Source organism: Lissotriton helveticus, chromosome 3_1 (genome assembly GCF_964261635.1).
Source record: "Lissotriton helveticus chromosome 3_1, aLisHel1.1, whole genome shotgun sequence".
Classification (NCBI taxonomy): Eukaryota; Metazoa; Chordata; class Amphibia; order Caudata; family Salamandridae; genus Lissotriton; species Lissotriton helveticus.
Window position 1 is genome coordinate 1,704,269,567 of NC_136061.1, and position 22,957 is coordinate 1,704,292,523.

Consider the following 22,957-nt stretch of genomic DNA (forward strand, 5'->3'; position numbering starts at 1 on the left):
CCCAAATTGTGGTTAGAAAAAAACGGAGCTTGTTCCAGAGCTGGGGGCCCAGTAGTCTGAAAGATCTACTCACAGTATTGGCTTTTTGAATGTGATATATTGTAGCAAGGGCAAAGAGAACACAAATAGATGATGAACTGAACACTTTTCAGACACTTCTCTGGACCGAAAACTAGCATTCTGGGACAAGTTTTAGGGAACCACCCCTCATCAGCCAGGCTAGCTTGAATCCAGTGGCAAAGTGAGCAAGGCGCCCACGTCTGGGTATACCCTGCCAACTTAGAGCAAACAAAGCAAACACAAATAGATGATGGACTGAGCGCTGAAACTTTTCAGACACTCACCCCCAGTTACAGATCTGGGTTGAATCCATCATCGTTCTTTAGCTCATTTTGCCACCCCAGAATGCTCGTCTCAGGTCCAGGGACTGCTCCCATGAGACACAGGGTCAAGACTGATTTGCATATGGCTGGGTCTGAACTGGATTGCCGAAGTGAGCTAAAGGACAATGATGGATTCAACTCAGATTTGTGACTGGGGGTGAGTGTCTGAAAAGTTTCAGCGCTTCGTCCATCATCTCCTTGTGTTTGCAAGGGCAAACAACCCAACCACAAAGATCTGGTAGATAAGGAGTAATAATATCAGAAATAATTTCGAACTGCTCCAATGAATGTCTTTGTGAACAATTCTAAGGACCTTGTATGGACTGCTTTGTGAATTAGTTGCCAATAGAGAGTCCTCTGGTATACAGAAATAAAGTAGAATTTTCAGAGAGCAATGTCAATCTTTCAGCCATATCCTAAAATCTCTGCAGTTTTCTCAGCAGATTATTCAACGGGCCTAGATGGCTGTTGTTAGCATTATACAGGTGGGACAGAATCAAGGTGGTGATACCCAAAGGGTTTGTGTCTTGTGGATTACAAAAAATCCCTTTTTGAGTGGCTTCAAGGTCGATATCAAGCTAGACCAAAGTAGCTGGCACTGCACGTTCAAGGGGAGATCATGGGGGGACCAGATTACAAAGTTTTCCAAGAATCAGCGGGTATAAAATTCCCCAGAGTACGTGGCTAGTCCCTCTCTGAACAGTTTGGTCTCCTCCTTTCAGCAGGATCTCAGTCTTGCTGGCCCCATTCAGTTTTAGGAACTTTTGATTTTCTCTCCTAAACATCAGTGAAACATTGTCCAAGGCATCTGATGGTACTGGAAACCAGGATACCAAATCTAAGTAAAAGCTGATCAATTCCCCTAGTAGTTGCACATAGATATTGAGCAGGATGGGTAATAGAGTAGAGCCGTGAGGCTGTCTACAGTCTTAGACTTGAAGGGAGGCAAAACCATGTCAGGGTTTGCTTGTTTAAGAAGGATTTAAACTAGACCTGGACCAGTGATTCCGAGTGAAGAAACATGTTCAGTCAAAATGGACTAGCTAACCGTGTCAAAGGCAGCAGTCAGGTCTAGAAGGAGTAGCCTTGCTGGGAAGCGAGATCTCTTGTACTTTTCAAATCAAAAAAAAATAATGGATGGAATGCTTAAATTAATCTCAACCACTTGTAATTCCTTGGGCCACACCCCAGTGCATCATTTTTTGCTGACCATCCCACCTCAGATTAGACACAACTACATGCAAATCATTCTTGGTCCTGAACCAATAGGAGCAGTCCAGGCTGAACGTCTAAGTCAGGTCCTCACTAAAGCAGAACACAAGCCTCAACCATAATAAGTAATGTAAACCATATGTGCAAACAACACTGAGTGCCGTCTGACTTGCAGAATGTTCACCACAGTATAACAGACAGGAACACAGGGGTACCTATCTTAATTCCAGATGGAGGGGGCATAGTTCCATCTCTCTTGCTGTCTGAAGGGGGCAATCATTCCCCAAATTCTAAAGGGTATAGCCATTCAGGAGCATAAGCAATTAGACCAAAAGGAGGTGAGGTGCATGTGCACCACCCCTGACGTTGTGCCCATTTAGTTCCCCGCTGGGGTAGGGTGCGCTTTAGTTGGGACCCTCTTGTGACTGAAGAAGGAACGGTGTAGGCCCAGATTGCAACCATCAATACCAAGTGCTGTCCTTATTCCTTCCACAGTAGGTACAACAAAGCTGTAGGTACACACACCCACCCCTTGTCTGGGAGGTTGGGATTATACAAACTGGATTTATGAATGCACATTCAAGACCAAGTGGGTCTAAAGTCCCTCTCCTGATCTTGAGAAGCCTTGTAGCCAACTTTCAGAAAGTGGCAGGCATACCCGCAGCTCCATGATGGAGTACTGCCTTTACAGAAAGGAGCACAAAATGAATACATGCTACTTTCGCCATAGACTGATTCTCTTTGTTTTAATATACATGGTATGAATTTGTGCACAGTTAGGAATGTGTGCATTTGCTTAGCAAACTGGCATTCAGTGCCCTTGTCAATGATCTGATCCCTGCCATCTCATCTCTTTTGGAGCTGGCATGCGCACCTTGTCCCCCATTTTAATCCAAGGGCTACACTTTTTCTGTTAGCCTGCCTCTTTCCTGTCCAATGCCACTGCATATCCTAGGTTGTTTTTATGTGAGCTCGATTGCTTACAGATCCTGCCGAAGTGCTGAAACGAATCTTTAGGGTCACTGCTCTCAGCAAAAGAATATACTATGAAAGTCTGATTGAAAGCCGTGTACACAGACCTAGAGTCGGGCGTTCATTACCTGCGGTATCCCTTTCTTCCCTCCCCAGTATCTCTCGAGCATCACATACCTCTAACCCCTGTCCAATATTCTTACTTGGCGATGTTCAGACGTATCTACAAAGTCAGAAACGTACACAACTTCTTAAAAGCACAGTGCTCGACAAGAAACAAACATCACATTTGCGTCCTCCATGCTCAGCAGCTAACTATCGGTCTAAAAACGAACCTACAAACTTTTAATATTCTTATTTTATTTGTTGACTTTTGTGTGCTGAAAACTTTCTACGCTGCGTTCGGCTTGCTTTCAAACCGCAGTCTCTTGCATGTGCGACAAATAGTTTCCCCCTTTGTAAACCTGCCAGGCGAGGGGGCTCTGTTGTCACACCAGCATCTTGAAATAGGTTACAGACTAGCGGGAGTCCTCCGTCCCTCACAACTCATTTAAAATCTGAAAGACCCCAGCGGCTCCCACGGAAAGCCTTTGTTTCTACCGATGTCACTCTCTTCCACTTTTATAATTTGAGCAACAATGCTCTTGTCTACGCGATTTCACAGGCTATTGTTGGAACGCTCTGCTTTTTACATTACAATTTTGGCATTCTTTTGCCGCACAAAAGATGTCTTCTTACAGCCTAATGTTTCATGAATGACGCCTAGGAATACACAAGAACTTACCTTGCCAAGGCACACAGGTACCTCTACAGCATTGCGGATTTTTTTGTGTACAGCTTTAAGCGTTTGATAATGTGATTATTAATTTCATGTGTGAGAGATATAAAGGATTTCAATATGTAAATGGACTGCAAAGTCTAACATTTATTCAAGTATGTCACTGCCACATAACATATGAAGTACAGTGAAAAACATGATTCCGAATTTAATATAAGTTAGAAGTACATTTAATACATTTTCTACAACATGATTTTACTTTATATTATGTTATGTACAGTACAGGACAATCAGACATATCTGGCACTATTTCCATAAAAATAAGGCAGGAACACATAAATATTACACATTCAATCTTCACGCTTTTTTCACACCCTATATACGAAAATGCCCACACAATTCCATAGATAATTGTCATTACTACTATGAATATCGATGTTTTGTCTCCCAATTTTTCCAAAACTCTGTTGTGATTTCTGTAGCAAAAAGGTTTACTCTAACCCACAAACAGGCAAGGAACAGCAGATGTGTCTGCTTTCTGGCACCAAGACAGCACCCACTCTTGCTGGATAAAGAAGCCTGGAACTGCCAAAGTCCTCTAAAAAACATCAATCACACACTGATTTTTATTGATATGTACGGATATTTAAAGGATCAGCACCAATGACTGATCTGTTTCGACTGCACTCCAAAAGTTGATGATGTTTATTGAACGTATCATTAGAAAGAGATTTCGCAGAACATTAATGACATATTTCTCCATTTGGAAATGGGTCTAAGGTTTTAGGGCCCAATTCGCATATGGGCTTGCACGTAGTAATGTTGCAAGTGTGGAGTATCTATACTCATGGCGGAGTGTCCGCATTGGGGGCTGACTCACCACACAGCGATTCCGCCACGAGTGGGAGACTCTGCACTCGTAGCTTTACAACACGTAAGTCCCTTTGTGAATGGAGCCCCTAGAGTGTGATACAGACCAGTTATCGTACACCTGTTATTTATTCATGGCAACAGACAGTGAATTAGCATCTACAGCCTATTGACGATAATTACAAAAGAGAAACATTTCACAAAATGAAATATGTTTAGCACCTTAGAGGCAGCTGCATTACCAGGCATCATCAAGCCTCCCACTGGCTGAAAAAATGAGTTAACTCAGATATCTGACGTCAGATGACTTTACTGCAAATAGAACGCTCCATGTCACAGCATCTTCCTAGATCATAATTGGCCTTCCACAGCATTTTATATAGCAGTAGGGTTTTCCTCCTGATGTCAGTGTCCAAGTGCTTTTGTTTCACCCCTCATTAATAAATTATTGAAAAATATCTTGGCATTGATACCAATGAAAAGGGCAGCTGAAGATAAAGGCAACATGTATTTTATCCATGCATGTCATTTGGGGTGTCACCAGTCCGAGTGCTAAAACCTTTGCCCTTTGCATCTGAACTGATTATCATCACATCCTAGCATCCCCTAAAACATCCTCTCCAAAATACACACACTCAAAAGCAGCCTACCCAAACTCAACATCCATGCAGCTCCAACCACAGCTACTTCATACACATCTCACTCATCACCACTCACAGTCATACACAGACCACAAACTGCACCTTGAGCTCATCAACACAAACACTGTAGCTCATACCCTTCCAATTGATCTCTAGAACACATAGTACGATCATATATTTCTTCAAGGACATCTGTGTTCTTATCACCATCACATTGAACAATCACTCCGATACTATCTAACTCTGAGACTTCAATCTCTCACATCACTGCTTTACTAAGAATCTAGAGGAAGTGCTTGTCAAAATCCTTGACTGATGTCTAAAAGGCCTACCCTACGTGGGTATTGGTATGGGAAGAAATAAAATACTACTATCTAGGCTTAGCTAAGCTGAAACAAATTCATTCGTAATAATGTGTACATATATTCCGTTACCTAATTAAATATATTCCATTACCTAATTAAATTCCTTGAATCTATTGCTTTTGATGAGAGAAGAATAAAGAATCCTTAAACCATCCATAAAAGGTTGCTGCACACCTTTTGAAGCCAATGCTCCAAGAAAAGAATATGTACAAAAAATCAATTGTAGAATAAAGTTGTAAATGTCCTCCGAGTTCATGTCAGTTCTTTTAGACTGGTAGTATTAGATTATATTGACAATCACTCTAACATTATAACAAATATGTCATAAAAAACACCCTTCAATCAATCAATCAACTCGGATTTGTATAGCATGGATAATCACCCGTGAGAGTATCCAGGTGCTGCCTTTTGTAAGGCAATGCATTTTGCACAGAAAAAAAAACAGTTAATTTGTAGGCTACGACAGCATGCACGACAAATTTGAGCAGGTGCTTTCAGGTGCTCAGCACCGGCATTTCTTTCACAGGGCCGGGGCTACAATTTCTGAACCTGCAGGAGGTGGTCTCAATATTAATTGTTCAAATTCAAAATAAAAAGAATAACATACATTACATTGGGACCGGATGGTAAATGTCTGTAGACAGGCCAGCATACGTCTGTCCAGGCAGACATGATTGTGTATCACCACATTAGTGATGATGTCATCACGCCGATCCCAAATCCACAAATTCATCGACAAACTATGGCTTGCATTCTATTGCACCCTGCCACTGCCTGAGCCTAAGCCTCCCATTGCATAATTGTAACTGGGGGCTGGCTCGTGACGGAGTTGAGGCAAGGAACATGCGAGAGCGCCTTTGAAGCTTAGGAGTGAGGGCTCTTTAGGAAGAATAAACGAAAGTAAGTGTGGACTCTCCACTTGCTGCATAGCCAGAGTAGCATATCCTGCAGCCCTGCATTGCTGCTATCCTCAACGTGCTCGATGCAGCTGTGGACCAACACAACTTTGTGCGCCATAGCGTCACCTGTAGAATCTGTGCACTGCACCGCAGCATGGTAATTGCTGAGCGTGCGTGAGTCCAGTAGGCACCACAGCCATACTTACCAGCATTGGCAGTATTACCGTTGGGGACAATACCTGTGCTGTAGCAGGCAGGGTCACAGCAAGCAGAGCAGTGGATGCTGATGCCGTCGCCATCCCCGGACCTACTAATTACAGGCAGCACTAGCAGTGACATCACCTGATGTGCTTGAGCAGCTGTCTGTTCCGCAATAAACCCAGTCATACTGCACTGATTAATATATGCAAAAAAAGCATTTTCATTCGGTGTACATTTTGTTTTTACAGTCGGTGTAGGTAAGAAAGTAAAACACGCCATCTTCCACTTCTTTAGGAATGACAACAGGAACATGCAGAGTTCAAAATAGCAGGGACATGTTCAGGCTGACAACAGGGGTCACAGGCAGAAGCAGTGTTGAGATGAGAGAGAGAGCAGGAGTAGAGAGAAGAAAGAAACAACAGGAGAGGAGAGAGATAAGACAGAGCTAAGTAGAAGAAAAGGTGAGCAAATCAGATACAAAGAGAAAGCAGCCATGATGTGAAGAAGAGAGCATTACGAAGAGAGAAGATAGAATGAAATGATGTAGAGGACGGGACAGAGGAAAAAAAGCAGACAAATGATAAAACGGAGACACAGCTAATCACTGCTAGAAGAGTGATAGTAAAGAGCCAAGATCGAGGGCAGAGAGAGCAGAGCATGGATAAAAGTGAAGGGCAGGGCTAGAATGAATAGAGGGCAAATCAGAAATACAGGGAATAAGGTAACACACCAGGTGTGACAAAGATGATAGAAAACAATTAGAGAGGTGAGAGGATAGACTCTTAGAAAGACTTAGGGGCCAGACAACAGATCAAGGTTAGAAGATAGAGACTGAGGCAGTGAGAGTGTTGAAAGTGGGGCTCACCGGAGAGAGAAGTGAGCTGTTGGCTCCTTGGCAAAATTTTCAGCACCTGCACTTCTCTTTTTACAAATGAAGCACTGCATGCACCTTTATTTGTACAAACACTAATTTTCAAAGATAACATATGCAAGTGAGTTCCATAAACTCTGAGGTTTTATTTGCACTGATTTAGGGCACCAACCCTGGAGGATATGATGCAAACTCACTAAAATTATTATGACAACCCGACAACACCAACACTGACCCGAGTCTGTATGAATTCACAAATTCATTGTAAAATCCAACCACAGAGAAGTATAGGTAAGTTACAACCGATGAACACTGACATCTTTTGTAATGCATGTATCAAGTGTTGCCATGTTGAATACTTTATTAACCAACTTGCTATGTGTCTAAGGGCCAGATGTAGTAAGGATGCATTTAGCAAAAAGGGTCTTAATTTGCACACCAACTTTTTCTATAATGTCTAAGTATTTTATGAACCCACCTACTTACTATAAGGTCGATTCACAAAGAACAGAATTGTAGTGTGTCACAATTCTACCTACCTCATAAATATTAATAAGAAGGTCAAATATTGCGAAGGTCAAACAAGACTAAACTAACAATGAGACTTTTGGATCTAGCAAGTTAAAGGTACTGTATCATTGATATGTTGAATGTTTACCCTAGTTACTAAAGCAAATCTTGTGTATGTCTCATTTCCTGTACTATGTTACCATTAATTAAAAAATGTATATCATTGAAAAAACAACTTGAGGCTTATTTACAAGCCCCTTGCGCCACTTTTGCCTCCACTTTTCCCATGTTACAAATTACACAAAAGTGGTGCAAGGGCCTTGTAAATAAGCCCCATTCTATTTTAAGTGTATGTAAGAGCAGAGAGTAACACTAGCCTTCTTTTGTGTTATGGGAGACTGCAGAAAATTCAAGAGAATCTCCATCTGATGAGATAATCCGGGTGTCTACAAACCAACAATATTTTTTGTGTCACTTTATTCATAGGACGATCTCCTCACCCCATTTCACCACCAGGGTTGATTACATTCTTGTACTTGTCTACACTGTCCACCTTGAAGAAGACTAGTAGGTTTCTGCCCTTCTGGCAGTAGCGACTTGAATCTGACACAATTCTTGACAACCAAGTCACTTACATTGCTCATTTAGTAATGACGCAACCAGCAACCCAACATCCATAATATAAATAGTGGCTGTTTCACCTCAGCCTGTAAAATTCACAAACAGGATTTTGTCAATTGAGTCACCCAGGCCAGAATGTGAGCTAAATGAAAAACATCACTGCCATCAATGAAGCTGAAGAGGCGATCACAGATCTCTCGCTAGACTTTGAGTTGGAAAGAGTACTGTCAAAAACCCTCACTAGTGATTTCTAACCTGTTCTCTAGATTTTTCCTAAAACTAGTTGCACTAAAGTCATCATCCACTTATGGTGATGTCTATGGGCTAACCAAAGTACTTTCTTCACACTGAAGTTAAGAACAATCAAAAAAAAAATTCTATCCAATTCTTTAGGAACATGTTTCTGAGTCCCTAAAGTCCATCCATAGTCGTTCTCATTTTCTACTCTCATCATTAAAAAAGCCACAATGCAAATAACGCTTATTTTCCCTTAATTATCCACCATGCACAAAACCATCTTTCTTCAAAAGTTTCTCCTCACACGGCTAAAATTTTGGTTCTAGATCCAAAATATGAAAGCATTTACCACCTCATAGATGCACTCACTGCTAAAAATGCACAATGTTATTTCAGTTTTGCAAATTCAGCAGTTCAAGGAAATCAACCCAATCCAAGAATTCCAGCCGAATGATTCAGCCTTAAACAAAGCATAGAAACGTATTTAGTAATAGTGTATGATGTTTTCCCTTCTGAAACAGATGGGAATTAAATGAGAATGCTAATGCCCGTAGACAACTCTAATGTTTTCATTTATGTCTCACATAGCATTTTTCTATATAAAATGAAATGATAACTCTAACCTTGCTATAACATGGCTCAGGCCCTGCTCGTAAACAGGTTTCAACATGTGTATCCAAACCCATCAAAATCACTGGTATTTCCCCACAAGATACCCCACTTTCAAAATGTTTAGGTATATTGCATCTTGAAGCACATATCACATCTCGAGGATCAATCTTTCTCATTCTGCAGTGGTGCCGAATGAGTTTGGTTTTATACCATTGCATTTCACCTGAAATAAGTAAAGAACATGAGTAAAGCTCTGTGTCAAAGTCAAATATACTTTATATTGGTCATTACGACCATAAAACTGCAGCGCATACAGCACAATGTGAATAGTGCAGGCATATAATTTTTCAACAACTGAAGGTTGGATAAAGACTACATTATAACAACTAATGAATTATGCAATTTAGCACAATGGCTGATAACTACATAGTTTGAAAACTATAGTAAGGGGTGATCTGCAATCAATAGTAGGAGGATCAGAAAGTGAAAATGCGTACAGTACAGAAGGAGGATTGGAGCAGCTTAATAGACCTAATGATTATAGTCTAGCTCTAGCCAGTTGAGTACCCATGTGGGGCGGCTAATAGCTACATAGTTTTGTTAATCGAAACAGTAAGCTAACCTGCAACCTATGGTGCAGAAGCTGGAAAGTGCAGAACTCTAAAGCTCTGTGTCTTAAACACGGCATTTCCACCAAAAGATGTCCTAATTTACCCCGAGGAACCATTGGTAAGGCTTGCCAAATTTAAGACCATTGATAGACTCTAGTGATTGCAATGCAACTGTTCTCCTGAAATTACTAAGCTCTCCCTTTGTATCTCTAAAAGCACTGTCAAGTGACTGAAAAGATCCACACAACACTTGAAATAAATGCATGTACCACTCCAACCCCCAAAATGTATTGAACATGGAGGGAAGTAGATTCTGGCTACCACTAATCGTAGTCTTATCATTATCGGCATAAGAATTGAAATTCTTCTAAGTCTCCAAATAAAACACTACAGGGCATATTTATAAGCCCCTGCGTCACTTTTTGTGACGCACCAGTGGCGTTAAAAATGCGGCTTGTTACACCATATTTACGAAGTGACGCATCTAGGTAGATGCGTTACTTTGTAAACCCCTGCACTACATTATACCTGCGCCAGGTATAATGCATGTAGGGTCACGTTCCGCCACAAGAAAGTGTCGTAGGAGTGGCGCAGCGAAATCGAATGAAATTTCATAGCGCCTCTGCTAGGACGCCAATGCTTCAAAACCTTATGCCTGCCTCATGGCAGGCGTAAGGGTGACTCAGGCCCTTTCACATGGGGCTTACCCTATGTGACAGAAACATTGCTGGAGTTGTGTTAGGCTTCCGACACAACTCCAGCAACGTGCCACTTTTTGCACTGACAGATATGTCAGTTATACTGTCCTTCTTTGCAACATGAAGCGTCATATTGTAAATATGACGCATCATTGATGTCGCAAGGAGGGCGCGTGAAAGCAGCGATGCGCCACTTCTCGTAAATCAGGCCCTCCATGGGTTACTCAGAGTTTGGCAGAGCTGGGGCACCACTGTAAGTTAGCAGTGCTTCTAGCAGGTTTCTTCACTCTAGAGTTCTGGGAAATGTTAATTTTAAGTTTACACCGACAGAGCCTGACCTGAATCTATTGTTGTAAACCTCTGACCTGGCGACCCGACCACTAATGAGCTTCTAGATCAAGTGGTTCACAATCTGTCCTATTTAGAGTGGAGAAGTAATCACTAGTTTTCACTACCCAGGTCTGCATCAGAGCCATTGTTTTTTTGTTTCTGGAAATAAATTCCCACTTTCAAAGTTTGCTTTCAGAAAACAAATAAGTTTGTCGTTCACACATGGCACAGATTTGACATTGTGTAAGTGCCTTAAAAAAGAGCTTCTACAGTGATGGCTCCCATCAAGCCACGGAGATCCCCACATGCTTGGCAGGAATCTTTTAAATCTGGTAAGCATTCATTCATTGGGGGAAGAGAACACAGACTTTGCTGAGCAGGCAGGACAGTGATCCCCTCGCCAGACTCTAAATAAAGCCCCATGTCTTCCAACTTCCTTCATGAATATGCACAACCGACAAAAATCGTGTAATTTATCTAGATATTGATACCAAGTCAGTGGTGTAGTGACAAGCATTTGCTTCCACATTGAACAGAACAGAATTATCATACCCTACATATTTTTTGACACCCCCCCCCAAGCCACTGTTTTAGTTTTTTTGATGACTACCATTGTACACTACAATAACTCCCTTCATGCAGGACTCTAAGAATAAATACTAAGATAACCACCTTTAAATAGGGCTTACATTCAGCTTCTAGCCTTTTTTAAGACCTAAAAATATGTTAAGTGGCCTAAGAAGAATCACCTGTTCCTCTGCAGAATAAGAATTCAATTTAAGGCATGGTGCTTAATAAATGCCTCGCCAGTATCACTGCTCATACTGCCCAGCATTCTGACACAGAACAGAATCATGTACAAAAACATAACACAAAGAAACTTGTACTTCTCTCCGTGTTTTAACAAGCTTTGAGCCAACCGATTCACAACTATTTCAGAAAAGCAGCTGACAACATTCAGTAGATTATTGTCATCTGTAGGTCACATACACTGATGTCTGCAGTTGCACAAAGATAAATTGCAGTTGAAGCAGAACAGTTCTGTCCTCACGACATTCCTGAACTCATGTAGATAAGCATTGACCTCAAGCATGATTTCAAAGCATTCCACGGTGTGGGACCTCAGACTCCTAAGGAACTACTTCATAATTTGATCTCCTTGCACGGTATTTAGTTGATCAAGTGCATCACCATTGAATGCAGAATTCTGTTAGGTTTGTAATGGGGAGTGAGTTTTTAGAGGTATCTATGGCCTTTGCCCCAAAAGGCTATGAGAATGGCGTAAAGAATGTTAAACATAAACCTTGCCTCCACTAGGAGTCACTCAATTTATTTGGGAGATGTATGAGATTACACATCCTCAGGGTATGGTACGGCAGTGGAGCTTGGCTAGGAAGCCTTAGCAACATGGCAGTGAGTTTCTTTCGAGATGCTAGTCAACACAATGTTGAAACTGTCTATCCATGAAATAACCAAACGTTTTATAAAACTGGCCCAGTGATAAATCGTCAGGAGAAAGAAGGCGTCCCTAGAGAATAGAAATATTCGCTTTGTTGGCTATGACTGCAGCCTTGATCCTAGGCACAAAAGGGACATTTTCATTGAAAACTGTACTCATTTTCTTTACCTTTTTTCCAAGAAGACAATTGTGCACCTAGACTGATGGCCACATCAGAGGTCGAGTACTGAATTTGAACACCTAGCACCAGGATCTTGGTCTGGACTACATTCAGGGATAGCAAGCACTTTTTCAATCAAGCATGTTATGTAAACTGGAGGTGATGACCTTGTCCACTGCCCTATTTCCAGCTGCCAATAGATTTGACCATGACCAACATGCATTTGGGGGTTCTCCTTCTATTGCTCTAGGAGTGGCACCAGTGGGCACATGTAACTGATGAGGAGCAGAGAGGATAAAAAACAGCCTTGTGATGCTGCTGATCAAACAGAGACTTGGTAACTATGGCTGTAGAGGAAGGCTTGGATCCAGTTCTAATATGGATCCAGAGATCTCAGCCTAGTTCTCAGTCTTTCCTGTGAAATGTCCTATTCCAGAGAGTAACTGGTGGCTGAAAACTCGAGAAGTGTTTGTCCCCAGTTCTGACTTTCACCGAGGCTCATCAAGAGTTATTCATAGATGCTGGCCAGGGCAGTTCAAGTTCCCCCTGCATGTTTGTACACAGACTGGTGTTAAGATAAGTAATGGTTGAGATCCATGTCCTCTAGCATTGTAGTTACCTCATTTCAAATTAACCTGGTGAAAAAGGGTAAGTTTGAAATCAAGTAGTTGTTAAATATAAGTAATTATTGATAAAACAGAGATGTTACCTTTCATCTATTTATGACAATTTTACACGGAAATGGTTTGTGACACTATTTTATATAAATACAACAAAGTGTATATTAGGTTTCACATTTCAAAACTACATACAATGAAGTTCTGATTTAGATACTGCATTCTAAAAGCATGCAGCATGTTAGACATAGTTTCTGATAACACATAATAGTAAATAAGTTGATGTAAAATCAGACATTTTAGTAGCGTGTGTTCTTATGCTTAGATAAACGTATTGAATAAACGACAACCCAGAAATCTTCTGTGTGAGAATAAAATGCTTAATGTATTAGAAAAACGGATAGCAATATTAGAAAGTATAAACATGAGCACTGACATTGACAATAAAAGTTGGTGTTACACTTATTATTGAATTTTTGTGAAGCTTATAATTGATGTGCCTCTAAATTCTGTATATTGTAATAACATACAAAGTGTAAAAGAGACTTACTAGATTTTATGTGAAGTTATAGTGAGTATTACATTTTTTTTAGAGGTACCTATACTTACATGAACTAATTGCAATTCATAATGAATTAATATTAATATGTTTAATTGAAGAATTAATACACTATTCTACTTAATGCGATATTCATATTTAAGCATAATTTCATCATTCATGAGCTGTATTTCATGAAGGCCTCAAATTTTGCTTCTTTTCCTAGTATGAACGTATGAACTGAATAGTGTGAAGCCTATGGAAACCTTTCATAAAGTTGCCACTGTGTTGTCACACTCAATCACCTTCTTTGATGTTTGCAGTTTGTTTCACTAGACTTGCAACAAAGGTGTTACTTCCTAGAGCAACACTCTTCAGAATGGACAGACAAGGGATGACAGCATGAAATCATTTACTTTCTAAATGCAACAAATAATCGAATGACTAAACTATGGTGGCTCTAAGAAAATGGCGAGTAATGGATTAGTTAATTCTTCCCGATCTGTATACTTTTACCTACTATATCATCTCATCCTATCGTGAGCAATCAATGGGGTAGAGTGGTCCGACAAACTTGATGATGTCAAATGGTATAAATCTGGAATCAAAGGTGTATAATTGCCTAAATGTTGAACGAAAGGGCGTCTTCCCCTCTACCTATCTTGCGGTACAGAGATTAACAATTGGCAATTCCAGAAACAACGCATACTGGGACAAAATACTGCAATTTGCAGCCGGCTGGTATGCTAGTGTAGTGTTACCTTATAGCCTGAAATGGTACGCATCTTAGCAGCTGTGGCATTGTCGATGCAATACAGACAGAAGCAGACAATTCTGTCCATGAACTGGAACTGGTCATGCGGAATTCACTGTACTTTCCTAATAGGGTTGGTATGAGGCACAACTGATTTCCCTACTACTTCACTTTCCTTCGGATAATAATGTCCCACGGCTGAGGAAGATAGATCCTTCATATCTGGATCTCACAGAACTTGTTAATGCTTTTAAAACTGATCTATTTTAAAATTAGGTTGTATGCTAATTATTTGAATCTAAATAGAAATACAAATTAAGATAAATTACTCTGCTGATTCTGTTTCATTATTTCTTTGTGGCTAAGCTCAATTTGATTTGGTGGCTTAACTAAAAATTAGAGGTGGAATTACTTGGGAGTTTCCACCCAACACTGAATGTTAACAATTATATTATTTCAGGTTCTCATATGATAATTGTTCATCCTTTAAGTATTCCGATCCCTGTCAGCACAGTACAAGATCCATCGGAGGACCTTAGAGATTTGGTATGGTTGCTGAGGTTAACTAGGGATAGGAGAAAAATAATTACATTAAATAGTTCATAAGGCCCAACTAGTAAACGCTACAACAATATTTAGGTAGTATATGGTATGGGTGCTACAATCATCTAATAAATACAGAAATACAGGATTAATTGTATGAAACAGTTCTAGGTGGCGTTGCTAGAGAAAATGGCAATAGTAAAATAAGACAGAGCATGTTAGCATATAAAATATAATACCTTGCATGGAAGTCCGCAGTTCAATCCATATGGGTCCATAATCCATACTAATATTATAAAGAGAGAGCCCAAACCTTTGAGGCGGGTAATCTCAGTAATCACAGCACCAATCACAACACCCAATACAGCGTTGGAAAGGGCAGTTGCAGCAGAAGGACATAGGCTATGCAGACGGATAACAAAATGTATAACAAAAATGCAAAAAAAACATACTATACTATCCATACTAATATTATAAAGAGAGAGCCCAAACCTTTGAGGCGGGTAATCTCAGTAACCACAGCACCAATCACAACACCCAATACAGCGTTGTAAAGGGCAGTTGCAGCAGAAGGACATAGGCTATGCAGACGGATAAAAAAATGTATAAAAAAATTGCAAAAAAACATACTATACTATCAATACTACTATTATAAAGAGAGAACTGGGAACCTTTGAGGTGGGTAAACTCGGGAACCACACCGCCAATCCAAACACCCAATACATCATTGGAATTGTCAGGGTAAGCAGATGGACATAGGCTATATAACAAAAAAATATATATGTTAGAAGGGCAAAGTACGTTCTTTGCCAAAGTAGTCCCTTGGAAGTGGCGCCATGTCTGAGGTGGGCGTGTGCGCTAACGACGTGCGTGCGGAACGTGCTGACATCACGGTCAGACATTTTGGTAAAGTAAAGTAAGTAAACCAGGAGCGCGAGGAGGAACGGCCAGGAGCGCGAGGAGGAGCGGCCAGGACAGTGAGGCTGAGGAGCGGCGGCGCCCACGGTGGGCTAAGGTAGAGGTCCGACATGCCCAGGGGTAGGAGCGGCCAGGAGCGCAGGGAGGAGTGGCCAGAAGCGTGAGGCTGAGGAGCGGCGGCGCCTGCGGTGGGCTAAAGTAGGTGAGTGTCACCCAGTCTTTGGCCCACGGCTGTACAGGTGGTTGGGGGCCGGGGATTCGGGACGCGGCATGCTGCCGGAGGTCGGTGCACACGGACCATGTGTGGCTGCTTGGGGGCCCTGAAGGTGGCGGTTGCGCTCCGGAGGACTGCGCAGTGAGCCTCATAGCCCCCGGGCAAAGTCGGGACGGGCTGCTAGTGTTCAATATACATAGAGTAACAAAAAAAAAACACTCTGAGAGGTGTGGTTGATTTATTGAGAGGTTAAACAATATAGGTCAAATTCACATTTTTGTCTGTGATTCGTTGTAATGTTCACCAGATTGAAGTGTGACACACTCATTAATTTCCAATAGTAAACACAATTATTCACAGGCAAAAATCTTTGCGAATTTTGCTATGGTGTGGCTCTATAATTGGCTTAAAACTGCTTCTATCTCTATCGCCATCACTATACACTGGAAGTGTAGGGTGTCCATGGAGCGATCTATGCCATTAAGGACATCCTACACTTTTAGTCCACTTATGTCACTTTTGCGGATTCCTTTTCATCTCTGCTTTTCCTTTTTTTTCCTTGGTTTTTTCCACCCTCTTCACTTTTTTTTCCCCTTTGTCTGCTTTTCTTCCGGTCAACCTCTGATGATGAAAAATAGGTCCCAAAACCCGAGAACGAATGCTGGTGCCCATCACCCGCCATTAACTAAATAAATTTAGAAATCATTATTTCAAAATGCCACAAAGGAGTGTACATTACAAAAACAACTCGTGGCCAAATATCTACCTCTGCTAAACACAACACAGAGGAGAGACCAACACTCATAAAACATCATTTATATAGTATGCCCAAGCTCCATTGCAGGCACATTGTGTACTTACAGATGTATTCAAACCTGGCAATCCTTACTGCAAGCTGTTCCTTTTTAAGTACATACGTTTAAATGAAAGACAACGCTATTAATTGTGATGTCATTCAATGCAGTGAATGCTTGAGGCCAAAATGCCTTTTCATTGTAACTCAATAACCATTTAAAGTGCAATTGTGACTTTTTAAACTTTGGATTCTTGAAAGGCGGGGGATTCTTCTGTCCAAAGTACACAAAGAACGAAAAATCATACATGTAATACAATATGCAGAATGGGCACTATACAACCCAAACATCCCTATGTTATGCATAAGATGAAAAACGAAACCGCTACCTTGACTGTGACAAGAGTGATAAAACAATGAGCTTTTGCAATCATCGGACGTAAGGCGTGATTAATTTCTTTACAGACTGATATTTGCAGGTCGGAGAAAGACCTTTACAACAGTTGACTTTCTGATATACCATGTGAGATTGTCAGTTTGTTTTTACCGTAATGTTTGGGGTCATTAAGAAATAGTAAACACGTTTATTTAATCTGTTTATTCACTCTGCAATCGTAGAAGACTAGCATGGTCTTTCCTGGTTCAATGACTGATTTTGATGTTTTTGAACGTGCCAATTTGTAAAGCAATAGTTCTCTGTATAAAAGCCTTGGCATTCTCAAATGCTGGTGTCCATTAAAAATGGCTTACTACAACCTAATAAACCGTACGAGTGTGTCACAGCACAGTCTGGCACAGCTAGAGTTTTGGAGTGAAGGGCAATATCCTAAATAACTCAGTAAAAATATCGCCAAATATACCAGAAACGTTCCATTGTTTGGAATGCTATTTTACAGCAAGCTAGAACATGGCCGGTGCAAATTTATTTGATGTTCAATAATCTGAAATATGTTCAAGCTGAAACACTTCTTCTTTGGACATTGCACAAATGTAAAAGGTCTATATTCTGTTTGGTGTGTTGAGGAATTGCAGCTTCTTATAGTGCTTACATAGGCATTTATGGTGGAAATTCATTTTCCCCTGCAATCATATTGTAATGTATTATATTGTAATTGTATTTATATAGCGCATATTACCCCTGATAGGGTGTCAAAGGCCTTTTTCGGTGAGTAACACGCTACTCTGGAACCCAAAAAGGGTTAGTGGTGAATTAGTATAGTGAAATTTGAAAGTAATTTGAGTGGTGGATATGTTAGTAAGTTATTTGGATTGAGAAGGATAGTGGAGGGATAGAAGAGGGAAAAAGGTTTGCATTTATATAGCACTTGCTACCCCTGAAAACATGTTGAAGTGTCAGTCAGTCAAAATACTTTATTGCGATAACTTAATATCATATAAAGACAATGGCAAAATACAAACATACATATACAACAAATACATTCTTCTAAAAACAGTTAAGATACAATACAATAAAAATCATACATCAATTTACAATTCATGATGATGTAATGATACAAAGTGCAAAGTGCTAAAGTGCTAAAAGTGCTACAAAAAAATACTAAGGAGGGAAAATCCCCAGCAAAATAAGCGTTACTAACACCAATAGTCCCTGTAAGAAAACCTTGTATGATTACAAATCCTAATATAAATACATATAAGGTGCCTATTTAGGAGAAATAGCTGCATTTTTTAATCTAATATTCCTACTCCTAATAGCTCTATCCAAGAAACTAGCTACATAAAACATGATCTTGGGAGTCTGTAGAAGCTGTAAATAAATAAGAGCAGGTTTGACTTGGATAAATCCAGCTTCCCTAAGAATAGGCACCAAAAACTTTCTCCTAGCATCAATGTAATGGCTACAAAACATCACAAAGTGCATAGTATCTTGTTCGGAGAAATGGTCACAAGAGCATGGTGACGCCTTATCAGGGGTACTCCATACGGGATAAAAACCAAGATTAAAATGTATCAAGTTAAAACGAAAACGAGTTAAAATAAACCTGTGGTATGGATAGGTCACCGTATTCAAGTAATTCTCTGGGCCATCGGGTATGGACAATATTAAACTAACCCTGACACTGGGTTTTTTCAACTCACATTCTTCCCTCTCCAAAGATAAGAGCTCTTTCATTGCAAGTTTTGTGGACTCTATATCTTTAGATGTTATAGAGTCAATTTCAGAATAAAGCTCAGGCCTCCCCAGTCTTATGAAATTTTCCTTGATGTATGTCAACCACCTAATGTTGTTAACTTTGTCCAAACACAAACAATCTCTCATAATAATATGGTTTAAGGGAATTTCCTTGTTAAGCCACAACCTCAGCCAAGCAACTAACGGTGCTGTTTTTATCAGGTCTGTGATGTAGCCTTCCCCATGTTCCATATGAACAGTGTAAGACGGGGTTGACTGTGGAACACTGAGGACAGATCTGAAAAATTTATTTTCCATCGTCTGTAAGGAATCCAGTCCCCTATATCCCCATATTGAACCACCATAAGATGCCACTGAAATACATTTGGCCTTATAGATTTTCAATATGGCTGCGATAGGCCTAGCCCCAAGTTTCTTAGAAAACCCATGAAGGGCTGCAGATGTTCTAGCTAACGAGATTACTCTATTCTTTACATGGGGTCCCCAGTTGCCCTTCTCGTCGAAGGTAATCCCTAAATAGGGAAAGGAGGTTACACAAGCAAGTTTTTCTTGTCCACAGAGAAAAGTTTTATGATAATTTTTTTTTCTAGCTACCCTGCCCATAAGCATAATTTGCGATTTTTTCGCGTTCATTTTCAAGTCAAGTGAGGCCATGTTGAAGGGCTTTTTCGGCGAGTAGCACGTTACTCCTGAACCTATAAAGGATCAGTGGTAATAATAATACTTATAATAATCATATGAATACGTTTTAAAAGCGCATATTATATGCATATGCACCCAACGTACTTCCAAATGATTAACGTTCAAACAGTTCAGAATCGTGGCTGAAATTTTGCATACTTTTCGTAGGATGCTGTGACTGTACAGTAAGTATAGAGAAATAGGCTTAAGGACAGAATCACAAGAACATCATATGTACGTTTCACATCTGGAGTCGGATGCTAATGTAAGAGAATATCTACATAAACAGAAGCAACAGGGACGCCCGCACGTATTTTATGCAGCACATAGATTACATGTGCATATTGGCCATAAATGGATTCAGTAGATTCAGCCTGATTTCAAGCAGAGAGTTTGTAGAACTTACTCCTCACTCAACTGACATCTAGTGAAGTCCTGAACGCATCTCTGCAACCACCACCCTAACTCAGTGTCCCTTTAGTCCCTCATATATGTAGTCCATTCATATATTTACCTATACTCTTAAGCTGATGACAAGAAAATCTGTCTCTGTGTCACAAACCAGTAGGACCAGTTCTTGGCTGTAGCATGTAATCTCAAGTCAATATGGCACTATGACCAGCAGAGAAATAGACTTACACGAAATTGGTCCAATTTTTAGGTGTATGTTTACCACATGAAGAACAAAGACATTATCTGCCCAAAGAATTTTTTTTTTACCTATCTCAGAATCTTTTTTTTCTTAGAATTCAACATTCTTCCTTTATTGTGCATCAATGCACTTTATGTATTTCTTCTTTTGGGGGATCACAGTAATTATTGATATTATTTGAAAAGGTTCACACCCATCATGGTGGGCCCTCTCTTGCTTTCTGGTAGCACTAGGTCAAAATATGAACAATGTCCTGCAAAACATTTGGAGGCCGCTCCAACATATAGAGCCACCTAATGACAACTGAAATTACCTCCTCCACCATGAATATACCACAAAAAAGCCAAGGCTCGCTTTTGTGATATAAAAATTAATTTAACAGTGGCAGCACTGGGCCTGGAAAAGAATGGGCCTCGGGCAAATAGCCACATCTAGACCATCCTCGTAACATCCCTGAGTTAAATCCCAGGGGCATGCATAGGTGATGGTATGAAGGTTCACATGTCCTAAAGTTTATGTAGTTGGACATCACATGCTTAGATGGTTGATATCTGCAGAATATCATCTGTGGAATCATAGCATGTTTCTCTATAGAAAATAGAGGAAAAACGTTAAGACTTTTAGTGCCAAATATGAGATCAAAGTACTAGGAAGCTGCTGGGGAGAGACTATATTTTGTTGAACTGAGTTTTTCTTTTACATGACTGATTCACATTTGCAGTCCCATAAAAGAAATTGGCACTTAATTTAATGACATTTTTAAATCAATGTAAATCATAACATGACATTTTGGGACACCCTTTCAATTTTTAAACTAATAACTTATACTGTTGGAGAATGTGTGAATCTCACTACACATACAGTACCCTTCCTGGTTCTTGCAGTGCTCAACAGTTGACCCATGTTCGAAGAGCATGTAAAATAGTGCATATGATTAGCTATCGGCTCCTGAAACAAATTTAAGATAGGAAACTGCACAATTTCCGCTCTAAATCCGAGCAGATAAAATATTCATGTGCATCATTGGATCTACTATTTGAACGAAAAAATCATATTTCAATAAACTCATTTAAGCAAGGTAAATATAGGTAAGGATTATTTTCAGGCTGCCCCATAGCATTAACCAGGGTAATTATTTCCAGAGGAAGGTACATATTTATGCTCTTAGGTGGAACTGTCATTTCCCAAGGCACCTATATTTTAACTTTAATTTTTCTCCTTGTGAAACTCAATATCAATACACAAGTATTTGATGATTTAGAGTGTTTTTTTTTCTATGTGCATGGTTCCACTTCCATTAGTAGCCGCTGCGCAGTGCCCCTTTCGTATGGCTCCCGCTGTGCTCCAATCCCTACATGGTCTTTATTTTACCGGTAATCAATGCCTCCCTCCTCAGCGATCGCATTTCATTTTATCTACACCCCCTAGATGGCTATGCTCCCTCTCCCACTCTCTAGCTCTCATTTCCTACCGAGGCCCACTGCAGACAGCCGGCATGACAATCTGTTCCCTGCTGGCCTGGAAAACGCTCCTCTGAAATATTTTTACCTTTGCACTTCACTCTCCACAGATGGAGGAAAGCAAGACAATCTGGGGTGTCTCTGCACAGAGCTCGACAAGGACGGAAGTGCAAGTTTAAAAGATTATTTCACGTAACTTCACCAAAGCTTAGCAAGAAACATGTAAATTTACACACGAAACTAGTCCTGGAAAGAGCACAGTATTGTTGGAGAAGAGCAGAGCTGGTTTATAAGGTCGTCGTTGTGAAGATTTCCTGTATAATGACAGGCTGTTCCACTCCGATGAATATTGGAGAATTGAAAATGAAGTTTGCTGTGGTGAACCCCCTCTACCTCCCGTGTAGGCCCCCTTTCCTTGGGAAGTGTTGCTCACACTTTGAGAGAACTGAAATTGCGCCACACATGCAGGGTTGATTCAGCCTGTTCCAAATAATCAGTAGCCATCTGTCAAACCTCCAGTGCTGGTTGGCTAACAAAGTTCACCCCACCCCCAATCAAATAACTTAATTCTCGTCTAGCATTTCATTTTGGGGAATTTTTAGACTTTTTCTTTAAAGTTATGAATGTTTGAATTCAACAGAGATATGCAAGTTTTGAATGCCGACATCAAGATTACATGTTTCTTCAATGATAGTGTCTTCTGACACGTACTTCAAAGAACATTCTAGAGCAGGGCAAACATTTGTTGCCATCCTCAGAAAGGCAAAAGGCTGAAACCACTGTCTGCCGGAAATCATGAAGTCTATTAACGTAAAATACGTTGTGCAAATGGACGAGATTATTTATTTAGTTATTCATTCATTCATTTATTATTTGCACAGTTACTTAAAACCATTGCAGTAATAACACCGTCAATAACACATTAAATACTTTGGAGATGCATGTATTAGAATGAAAGCATTTCTCACGAGAAAGAGATCATGTGCAATAGCAAAGAAATAACATCATAAATATCAGTAATAAGACCTGATTACCTATTAGAGGTATTTTTAGTTGTCAAAGTGCAGGTGCAAAAATGAAGGAGATATCAGATAAGTGCTTAAAAGCCGGAAGGGCAAGAGCAAAGGTTTGTGGTAAGAAGTCCCAGTTGCAGACCAAGACTGAGAATCGAGGGGAACCTGTTCGGAGTGTGTTTCATATTG

General features: G+C 40.3%; 1 protein-coding gene across 1 annotated transcript in view; it reads left to right on the plus strand.

Moving 5' to 3' along the window:
* LOC144824301 (uncharacterized) overlaps positions 1-22,957 on the plus strand; it is a 95,175-nt gene that overhangs the window by 62,412 nt on the left and 9,806 nt on the right. The window contains exon 3 of the mRNA XM_078683426.1: positions 14,800-14,885. Coding sequence (XP_078539552.1) covers positions 14,800-14,885 — 86 coding nt within the window. The remainder of the gene's footprint in view (positions 1-14,799; positions 14,886-22,957) is intronic.